This window comes from Montipora foliosa, chromosome 8 (genome assembly GCF_036669935.1).
Source record: "Montipora foliosa isolate CH-2021 chromosome 8, ASM3666993v2, whole genome shotgun sequence".
NCBI lineage: Eukaryota > Metazoa > Cnidaria > Anthozoa > Scleractinia > Acroporidae > Montipora > Montipora foliosa.
Window position 1 is genome coordinate 18,685,790 of NC_090876.1, and position 11,477 is coordinate 18,697,266.

At 41.7% G+C, this 11,477-nt stretch overlaps 1 protein-coding gene and 1 pseudogene across 1 annotated transcript in view; one reads left to right on the plus strand and one right to left on the minus strand.

The window, feature by feature from the left end:
* The window catches only part of LOC138013268 (tyrosinase-like), a 72,907-nt gene extending 61,872 nt beyond the window's left edge, over nt 1-11,035 (plus strand). Inside the window, exons 2-3 of the mRNA XM_068860291.1 lie at nt 8,384-9,818; nt 10,888-11,035. Coding sequence (XP_068716392.1) covers nt 8,393-9,818; nt 10,888-10,985 — 1,524 coding nt within the window. The 5' untranslated portion in view covers nt 8,384-8,392 and the 3' untranslated portion in view covers nt 10,986-11,035. The remainder of the gene's footprint in view (nt 1-8,383; nt 9,819-10,887) is intronic.
* Nucleotides 215-2,798, minus strand: LOC137968341 (tyrosinase pseudogene; annotated as a pseudogene).
* Nucleotides 11,036-11,477: the final 442 nt, after the last annotated feature.

Here is an 11,477-nt window from a genome sequence, read left to right on the forward strand (position 1 = left end):
TGTCAATGCTGTTATTTCAAAGGAGGGATTCTAAATGTGTCTGAATGGCTTGAAGTGCTCTCGGAATGCAGGAAAAGGAATTTCAATTCTAGGGGGAGCATGCCTCCAACTGCCCCCCCCCCCCCCCCCCAAAGTCAGTGAAAATCACTCATGTAAAACCCTGATCCTTCTTCTTATTTGTGCTTTTTTATATTCGTTGAAGAAAAAAGACTAGTTAATGCCTATCGAGAGGTGAAGAAACTGTAGGACAAGGTACCGGGCATTGTCCCAAATCTATTGGCTCTACAGGCTCTTCATCATCAGAGGATTTGCCTAGAATGAATAATACCGTTATTTATTAAACAAAGGAAAAGAAGAGTACTTTGATACAACCCTGGATATTTATACTACTTAGAATACTTTGTATTATTGTAATATTTTTTTCTGGTACTTATTTATCTCCCTAGGTGGAGGATAGAGAGGGAGGCAAAATCGCTCACACATTGTACGATTCTGGTTGGAGTCAGTCTTCTAATAATACGGCTTGACGGAAACCGGCGAAACATTCGTCTTTTGAATCCTTGTAAAGATTTTTGATTTATCCGATTTCAAAACTGATATTTGGGCATTGTGAAATTTTCGAGCAAGTACGAGGGCAACTCTAGTTTCTTGCGTTCTCTTCAAACTTACCAAGTACGCCATAACTCGATGATGAACGCTAAGGCATCAATCAATTGCTTTACAAGCATTGTAAATTGAAATGACCAGGCGCGTATCCGGTCAACTCGCTAACGTGCGAACTCGCCTACGCCAACTTACCAGTATTGACGAGGCGAAGTCACCTTTGCTCACACCATGAGCCAGGGTGGACTATTGAATTCAGGTCTTTGTATACTACGTTTGATAGCGCAATTTTCCGCTAATTATCTTATGGCGTATGTTTGATAACGCTTTAATTAAAGTAAAAGGGTAAAGTCTGCATATGAGCTAAGTGGCCCATCAGGCCTGTGCTTATCTCAGCTTTCTGTAGCATGAAGCGACTGAGTCCATTTCTACTACCCCTGGATTTGTATGCTAGTCCATCCCAGGGCTATCCCCAGCATGAAATTCAACGGTACCCATTTGTAAGCCTGGGGTAGAGAGAGCACTGTGAGATTAAAGTGTCTTGCCCAAGAACACAACATAGTGTTTTCGGCCAGGATTCGAACTTGCACTGCCCGATCTGGAGGCGAGCGCACAAACATGAGGCCACCGAGCCACCCTCACACAAAAATATGTCATCTCAAGGGTCAACCCGATCGAAGTGCAAGGACTCGCCTTGAGAGCACTGCCTCCTTGATCACAGTACCTAAGTGCGATCACACTAATGATGAGGCCACCGGGCCTCCACAAAGTACTTACCATTTTCGTCAACATCCTCATATTCATAACCGAACTCAAAAGACTTCTTGAACATCTGCTCATGGTGTGTGCAATGGGGAAACATGGAACAATGACGTCGTGCCTGTTGTGGCCAATGGGTGCGTCGAGGAGAGAAAGAACAGAGGCGTCTTTTTTATACTTGCGAAGCCACTTTTCATAGATGCGATCCACGAAAGAATGATGCAGAAAAAAAATTGGATCATTAGGTGCTGAGCGTACGTCTCCCATGGTTCCCCCGAAAAAGATGTGAACCAGGTTGTGCAAGACGACGTGGGCAAACTATATCCAGTCTTGGTACTGGCGTAGCCTTCAAGGATGTTTTCGAAATTGCAGCTCGACTCTTTGCTGTAAGGCGGTAGGTCGAAGGTTTCAAACCGGAGAGCAAAATTGACTTCGTCTTTGCTTGGAAACGTCATCGTGTATCCTTGGGTCTTGTTTTTTATTTCGTTTTCCTTCTTCGTCGAACGCTCCAGCCCGGGCTGCCGAACTGTAGGATTACACATTGTCAAGAGTTGGTTTGTTCTGCAGTGCAAATGACGTACCAATCTTTAAAATATTTGCCTTTCACCACGCCGTCTTCTTGTTGTGTCACGCCAAGTAAATCTTCAGAGCAAATAGTAGGGTCACACTCATCTTTATTTGAAGTCCAATCCCAGAAAGGAAGAGAAAAATTGTCATCACCGGCAATTTCCTGCAAGGTTCTCTCCCAGCAAGCATGTATAGTCGATGCCACGAAGGAAATCCCTGGCCCTTATGCGCAAAGTCAATGGCTGCGTCCGTTTTGTTGTTTGGATAAATTGTATCACGTGCTGCGTAATAATGCATCCACACGAACAGGTCATAGTTGGTGACGTTGTAAAACAAGGACGCGGGGTCTCCACCAGCTTGCACGGTTCTGTTGATCACTTTGTAAGGAGTCGAAGTCACCACATAATCACTTTCAAAGTACCTGGACATGTTGATGTATCTCATGTAGCGATCCTTCTCCTCGGCTGACAATCTGGCAAAATTCTTCCTCGTCAGGATCTTCTTTTGGTTGCAGTTGTTACCATAGTAACCAACTCGCACTTGCTGCAGTCATAACCAGCGAAGTTTGATTGGCATTTGCAGGTTTTGTGGTAGAGGGCATTTGGCCAGTCGTGACGATCGTCCTCCAACTGGAATGCCTTGTAATGACTGTAGGTAAAATTCCATTCACGAATAATCAACTCCTGGCACGTGCCTCTGTTGCCATCGCTACCACAAGGCGCACTGAAGCCCTTTGGGATCGGGCAGCACTCTTTGCTCTTCAAGCTGTCGAGCGTGACGCAAACTTTAGGAAACTGGCCTTCTATCCAGGGTAAACTGACAGCAATAAAATAAAGCAAAGGCCAAGTGAAAACGACTCTTCCACTCATCTTGATTTCCTAAAGCAACAAAAGCGAGGATCGTTTATTTCCAAGCAACTTGCAAACTATCAGGAAACAAAAAGAGGCACAAAACGAGCCTATTCGTCGGGAAAACCCGAATATTAGGCAGGCATATCATGCGTATTTGTGGGTACTAATTGTGCTACAATCAACGAGCTTATAAATACTTTTTCTTGCGATCTCGATGAAGTCAAGACAGAATAGAGGGTCCAGGGTAATGCAAGGTTTTTGACTGACGTAAGATGAAGCCTTACACGAGCCATCCGCAAGCCCAAGTCAACCTCGAGTCCCGAGTCAACTACGAGTCAAGCCAGTCTTTTAAAAATCTTTTCTCCCGAAATACTGTCCTGTTGTTAAAAGACAATTTATATTCTTTTGGAAAATAACCCAAAGCAAATACGCGCACTGATTGGTTTAAAACCGTGTTTCTATTAAAGGGAAAGTACAGTCTAGAAAAAGTTTCTCTGCATCGAAAGTTCTTTACCTGTATTGTCATACTGGACCACTCATTTGGACTAAATGTGTTTAAATAGCCAACAATAACGCTTCAAAAATAGGCAAATTTTAATTGAAATCCGCCATCTTTGTTTTTTGTGTATGCAAACGAGGCTATGACGTAGCAATAGTCAAGGATTTCTCCGGATGACTAAATGTACTTGATGTAAAAAGAAAAACACTCAGGCGAGGAGAGCAATACTTTGTAGACTTGAATCTTAATCCAGACGCTAAATTGTATTGATATTGGCTCCATCTCTGGACAGATTTACCTCGTGATGGTTAAACGGGGTTTTTTATGTGTGTCATATATGCAGGCGTCTTGCAAAGCGAAAGATAACTTGCAGTGCCTGCTATCCCGCGCTCGATCATGCTGGAAATAAATGCCTGGAAATCAAGTTTAATTTGTCTACCGTAACTTTCTACGAGATCCCTGTGTACAACTTCAAAACAAACGATCGATTTATATATTTCCATCAAATGGTAAGAGTAAATGGTTTCAGTAGTTTCTATACTGCTAACAAAATTTAACCACATTTCAAGTTACGTTCATAAGCGCATAACATTGAAAGTCGTCCATATATGGCTTGATTCAGTTTTCCCCCTCCAATATAATGACATTTTGGACTAGTTGACTGAGATTTCCGTATGAAGCGAATGTCACCAAGACCAATGTTCATATATTTGAAGATCCCGCTTGAAGTCCTCCTTGTCAACTTTTTTCTTTAACTGTAAGCTTCGGTTTTTTTAAAAATTTTTATATGTGTTCTCAAGTCTAGACATGTGCCTAGTTTAATCCCCCTCGAAAGCGTACACAACAGCAGTGGTTATTGTTGTTGTGAAAAAGCCCTTGCTGCCTGTATTGAGCAACATCTGAAAGAGTGACGGTTAAAACTGTTACACAGAATTTTAAAAAACTAGAGCGAGGAACTGGTGACTAGTTGATAACAAAATCGTAACTTCCGGTAGTCGATTCTTCCGGAAGAAATTAATAAAGAAAAAGCTTCTCACTACCAATGTTTTCATTGAGAGAGGGTTTTAAGTCACTGATTAATAGCGTTTCTTTAATTTTACACTGCAAGTCGGACTTTCCAGTTGCGAGGATTTCAAAATGGTCCCATTTGATGTTATGACCGGTAGAAAATTGTATGGTCTGCAACAGCAGAGGCGTGGCCGACTTGTGTAAGAGCTTTGAAATGCTCGGACTTCCTGTCATGCAATCTTTTTTTTTTTTTGCCGATGTAGAAGGAATCACAGTCCAACACAACTGGCTTTGTATACTTTTTTTGATTTGAGAACGACTGAAACGATCTTTGTAGGGAAAAAAAAGACTTAACCCTGCAAGTGTTTTGAAAAATAACCCTAAGATTGACACAGCCATAAAACTTACTAATACAGAGATTTAACACGTCGAGTAAGAGCTTCACTTTGAAAGCCCAAAAAAGGCAAGAAGACAAGAATGATATCTTTCTTAGGAACAGTGGTGGCAGGTTCAGCAGACCTGTTCTTTTGTCTGTTCAAAACATCATTAATGTTATAACAAAGAACGCCTCTTGGGTAACCATTTTGAAGGAGAGTGTTCTTGAGATCGAAGAGAGTCGACTGTAACAAGAAGAACTCGAGCAGATGCGTAAGCAGCAGCGATAGGTGAGGGTGCGGATTAAATTTATTTTATACTTTCTAGGAGTGAAAGAGTCCCACTTGGTGTAGAGGCCAGTGAAAGTTGTTTTGCGATGTACTGTTGTTGTGAAATTGTTGAGATTGCGCTTAATGCGGACATCTAAAAATGGAAATCTCCTGGTTTTCTTCAAGTTCCATTGTAAATTTGATTAGGATGTCTGGTGTTAAGAAAATGCAGAAAACTGGCCGCAGTGGCTTCACTGTCGAACAAGAAAATGTGTCATCCACATATCTAAACCAAATGGAGGGACGAGAATCTACATTAGCACTTCACTCGACGACAAGAGGAAGACCATAGAAATTTGTCTTTCCAAGCTTTATTACTCTCTTCCTGACCCTCCTGACCCTCCTGCCTTACCGCGACATGTCCTCAAAACCTTGCTCGAGTTTGCAACGAAGAAAAGCCACTTTGTATTTGATGGTCATTATTACGACCAAATCGATGGCGTTGCAATGGGGTCTCCGCTAGGCCCAGTATTAGCTAACATTTTCATGTGTACAGAAATGGTTGGCTAATGTAGATTCTCGTCCCTCCATTTGGTTTAGATATGTGGATGGCACATTTTCTTTGTTCGACAGTGAAGCCACTGCGGCCAGTTTTCTGCATTTTCTTAACACCAGACATCCTAATATCAAATTTACAATGGAACTTGAAGAAAACCAGGACATTCCATTTTTAGATGTCCGCATTAAGCGCAGTCTCAACAATTTCACAACAACAGTACATCGCAAAACAACTTTCGCTGGCCTCTACACCAAGTGGGACTCTTTCACTCCTAGAAAGTATAAAATAAATTTAATCCGCACCCTCACCTATCGCTGCTTACGCATCTGCTCGAGTTCTTCCTTGTTACAGTCGACTCTCTTCGATCTAAAGAACACTCTCCTTCAAAATGGTTACCCAAGAGGCGTTCTTTGTTATAACATTAATGATGTTTTGAACAGACAAAAGAACAGGTCTGCTGAACCTGCCACCACTGTTCCTAAGAAAGATATCATTCTTTTCCTGCCTTTTTTGGGCTTTCAAAGTGAAGCTCTTACTTGACGTGTTAAATCTTGTATTAGTAAGTTTTATGGCTGTGTCAATCTTAAGGCTATTTTTCAAAACACTTGGTGGGTTAAGTCTTTTTTTCCCTACAAAGATCGTTTCAGTCGTTCTCAAAGATCAAAAATAGTATACAAAACCAGTTGTTGGGACTGTGATTCCTTCTACATCGGCAAAAACAAAAAGAAGATTGCATGACAGGAAGTCCGAGCATTTCAAAGCTCTTACACAAGTCGGCCACGCCTCTGCTGTTGCAGACCATACAATTTCTACCGGTCATAACATCAAATGGGACCATTTTGAAATCCTCGCAACTGGAAAGTCCGACTTGCAGTGTAAAATTAAAGAAACGCTATTAATCAGTGACTTAAAACTCTCTCAATGAAAACATTGGTAGTGAGAAGCTTTTTCTTTATTAATTTCTTCCGAAAGAATCGACTACCGGAAGTTACGATTTTGTTATCACACTTTTTAACTAGTCACCAGTTTCTCGCTCTAGTTTTTTAAAATTCTGTGTAACAGTTTTAACCGTCACTTCTGATGATGTATGCTGCAACATATGAAACGTCAAGTATAAAATGAAAATGTTTGTAACCGCTGTTTGTTTTCTTTTCCTGTTGAAATTGAAATGGCCAAAGGACAAAAGTATTTATCAGAGATGTATGCTGTAAACTAGTATGATACCGGTCACATTGGCATACATGCATGGGGTAGACGTTCAAACCGACGATCGATGACGTCATGGCTATAAAACCAAAATTTCTCTCTTCGATGGGTTACCTAATTGTAGGCTCGATTTCCAGCAGTTTTGGGAGTCCGGTATCATTCAAAAAACCTTAAACATGCGGCAAAGAAATATTCGACAAGCGTACCTTTTTCCCTTTGCTCCTTCAGCGAAAGCCGTCTTCGATGCTTCAGCAAACGTATTTGTTATCTTTCACACGGGGAAGCGTTTAATTCAGAATAAGTCGACGAAACTTTCAGATGTTGCTCAATACAGGCAGCAAGGCTTTTTCACAACAACAATAACCACTGCTGTTGTGTACGCTTTCGAGGGGGATTAAACTAGGCACATGTCTAGACTTGAGAACACATATAAAAATTTTTAAAAAAACCGAAGCTTACAGTTAAAGAAAAGTTGACAAGGAGGACTTCAAGCGGGATCTTCAAATATATGAACATTGGTCTTGGTGACATTCGCTTCATACGGAAATCTCAGTCAACTAGTCCAAAATGTCATTATATTGAAGGGGGAAAACTGAATCAAGCCATATATGGACGACTTTCAATGTTATGCGCTTATGAACGTAACTTGAAATGTGGTTAAATTTTGTTAGCAGTATAGAAACTACTGAAACCATTTACTCTTACCATTTGATGGAAATATATAAATCGATCGTTTGTTTTGAAGTTGTAACAGGGATCTCGTAGAAAGTTACGGTAGACAAATTAAACTTGATTTCCAGGCATTTATTTCGCAGCAATGATCGAGCGCGGGATAGCAGGCACTGCAAGTTATCTTTCGCTTTGCAAGACGCCTGCATATGACACATATAAAACCCCGTTTAACCATCACGAGGTAAATCTGTCCAGAGATGGAGCCAATATCAATACAATTTAGCGTCTGGATTAAGATTCAAGTCTACAAAGTATTGCTCTCCTCGCCTGAGTGTTTCTTCTTTACATCAAGTACATTTAGTCATCCGGAGAAATCCTTGACTATTGCTACGTCATAGCCTCGTTTGCATACACAAAAACAAAGATGGCGGATTTCAATTAAAATTTGCCTATTTTTGAAGCGTTATTGTTGGCTATTTAAACACATTTAGTCCAAATGAGTGGTCCAGTATGACAATACAGGTAAAGAACTTTCGATGCAGAGAAACTTTTTCTAGACTGTACTTTCCCTTTAATAGAAACACGGTTTTAAACCAATCAGTGCGCGTATTTGCTTTGGGTTATTTTCCAAAAGAATATAAATTGTCTTAGGAGTTAACAACAGGACAGTATTTCGGGAGAAAAGATTTTTAAAAGACTGGCTTGACTCGTAGTTGACTCGGGACTCGAGGTTGACTTGGGCTTGCGGATGGCTCGTGTAAGGCTTCATCTTACGTCAGTCAAAAACCTTGCATTACCCTGGACCCTCTATTCTGTCTTGACTTCATCGAGATCGCAAGAAAAAGTATTTATAAGCTCGTTGATTGTAGCACAATTAGTACCCACAAATACGCATGATATGCCTGCCTAATATTCCGGTTTTCCCGACGAATAGGCTCGTTTTGTGCCTCTTTTTGTTTCCTGATAGTTTGCAAGTTGCTTGGAAATAAACGATCCTCGCTTTTGTTGCTTTTAGGAAATCAAGATGAGTGGAAGAGTCGTTTTCACTTGGCCTTTGCTTTATTTTATTGCTGTCAGTTTACCCTGGATAGAAGGCCAGTTTCCTAAAGTTTGCGTCACGCTCGACAGCTTGAAGAGCAAAGAGTGCTGCCCGATCCCAAAGGGCTTCAGTGCGCCTTGTGGTATCGATGGCAACAGAGGCACGTGCCAGGAGTTGATTATTCGTGAATGGAACTTTACCTACAGTCATTACAAGGCATTCCAGTTGGAGGACGACCGTCACGACTGGCCAAATGCCCTCTACCACAAAACCTGCAAATGCCAGTCAAACTTCGCCGGCTATGACTGCAGCAAGTGCGAGTTCGGTTACTATGGTAACAACTGCAACCAAAAGAAGATCCTGACGAGAAATAATTTTGCCAAATTGTCAGCCGAGGAGAAGGATCGCTACATGAGATACATCAACATGTCCAGGTACTTTGAAAGTGATTATGTGGTGACTTCTACTCCTTACAAAGTGATCAACAGAACCGTGCAAGCTGGTGGAGACCCTGCGTCCTTGTTTTACAACGTCACCAACTATGACCTGTTCGTGTGGATGCATTATTACGCAGCACGTGATACAATTTTTCCAAACAACGAAACGGACACAGCCATTGATTTTGCGCATAAGGGCCAGGGATTTCCTTCGTGGCATCGACTATTCATGCTTGCCTGGGAGAGAACCTTGCAGGAGATTGCCGGTGATGACAATTTTTCTGTTCCTTTCTGGGATTGGACTTCAAATAAAGATGAGTGTGACCCTACTATTTGCTCTGAAGATTTTCTTGGCGTGACACAACAAGAAGACGGTGTGGTGAAAGGCAAATATTTTAAAGATTGGTACGTCATTTGCACTGCAGAGCAAACCAGTAACCTCTTGACAATGTGTAATCCTACAGTTCGGCAGCCCGGGCTAGAGCGTTCGACGAAGAAGGAAAACGAAATAAAAGCCAAGACCCAAGGATACACGATGACGTTTCCAAGCAAAGACGAAGTCAATTTTGCTCTCCGATTTGAAACCTTCGACCTACCGCCTTACAGCAAAGAGTCGAGCTGCAATTTCGAAAACATCCTTGAAGGCTACGCCAGTGCCAAGACTGGATATGGGTTGCCCAACGTTATCGCCTTGCACAACCTGGTTCACATCTTTTTCGGGGGAGCCATGGGAGACGTACGCTCAGCACCTAATGATCCAATTTTTCTTCTGCATCATTCTTTCGTGGACCGCATCTATGAAAAGTGGCTTCGCAAGTATAAAAAAGACGCCTCTGTTCTTTCTCTCCTCGACGCACCCATTGGCCACAATAGGCACGACGTCATTGTTCCATTGTTCCCATTGCACACCCATGAGCAGATGTTCAAGAAGTCTTTTGAGCTCGGTTATGAATATGAGGATGTTGACGAAAATGGTAAGTACTTTGTGGAGGCCCGGTGGCCTCATCATTACTGTGATCGCACTTAGGTACTGTGATCAAGGAGGCAACTTGCTCTCAAGGCGAAGTCCTTGCACTTAATAGGGTTGACCGTTGAGATGACATATTTTTGTGCGGGTGGCTCGGTGGCCTCATGTTTGTGCGCTCGCCTCCAGATCGGGCAGTGCAAGTTCGAATCCTGGCCGAAAACACTATGTTGTGTTCTTGGGCAAGACACTTTACTCTCACAGTACCTCTCTCTACCCAGGCTTACAAATGGGTACCGTTGAATTTCATGCTGGGATAACCCTGGGATGGACTAGCATACAAATCCAGGGGGTAGTAGAAATGGACTCAGTCGCTTCATGCTACAGAAAGCTGAGATAAGCACAGGCCTGATGGGCCACTTAGCTCATATGCAGACTTTACCCTTTTACTTTAATTAAAGCGTTATCAAACATACGCCATAAGAAAGTTAGCGGAAAATTGCGCTATTAAACGTAGTATACAAAGACCTGAATTCAATAGTCCACCCTGGCTCATGGTGTGAGCAAAGGTGACTTCGCCTCGTCAATACTGGTAAGTTGGCGTAGGCGAGGTTGTACGTTAGCGAGTTGACCGGATACGCGCCTGGTCATTTCCATTTACAATGCTGTAAAGCAATTGATTGATGCCTTAGCGTTCATCATCGAGTTATGGCGTACTTGGTAAGTTTGAAGAGAACGCAAGAAACTAGAGTTGCCCTCGTACTTGCTCGAAAATTTCACAATGCCCAAATATCAGTTTTGAAATCGGATAAATCAAAAATCTTTACAAGGATTCAAAAGACGAATGTTTCGCCGGTTTCCGTCAAGCCGTATTATTAGAAGACTGACTCCAACCAGAATCGTACAATGTGTGGAGCGATTTTGCCTCCCTCTCTATCCTCCACCTAGGGAGATAAATAAGTACCAGAAAAAAAATATTACAATAATACAAAGTATTCTAAGTAGTATAAATATCCAGGGTTGTATCAAAGTACTCTTCTTTTCCTTTGTTTAATAAATAACGGTATTATTCATTCTAGGCAAATCCTCTGATGATGAAGAGCCTGTAGAGCCAATAGATTTGGGACAATGCCCGGTACCTTGTCCTACAGTTTCTTCACCTCTCGATAGGCATTAACTAGTCTTTTTTCTTCAACGAATATAAAAAAGCACAAATAAGAGAAGGATCCAGGGTTTTACATGAGTGATTTTCACTGACTTTGGGGGGGGGGGGGGGGGGGGGCAGTTGGAGGCATGCTCCCCCTAGAGAATTGAAATTCCTTTTCCTGCATTCCGAGAGCACTTCAAGCCATTCAGACACATTTAGAATCCCTCCTTTGAAATAACAGCATTGACATAAAACAACCAGAATTAATTACATAAAACAATCATAGAGATATACTGCTATTGAGTAAATAAAGGATTTGTTTCTGTCTAGAAAATTTGTTTTCTGTGTCTAAGAAGTCTAACATGAAAATTACGATTAGATTTATGACTACTATTGTAGATGTATTAGATGTGCTGCCTGGATGCCCTGTTGGAATTCTTTCAGGAGTGCAAACAACCAAGAGATCATACAACGGGAATCTCAGTCACAGTGAGACTGGAAGAGAGAAAAAAAACATCAAAA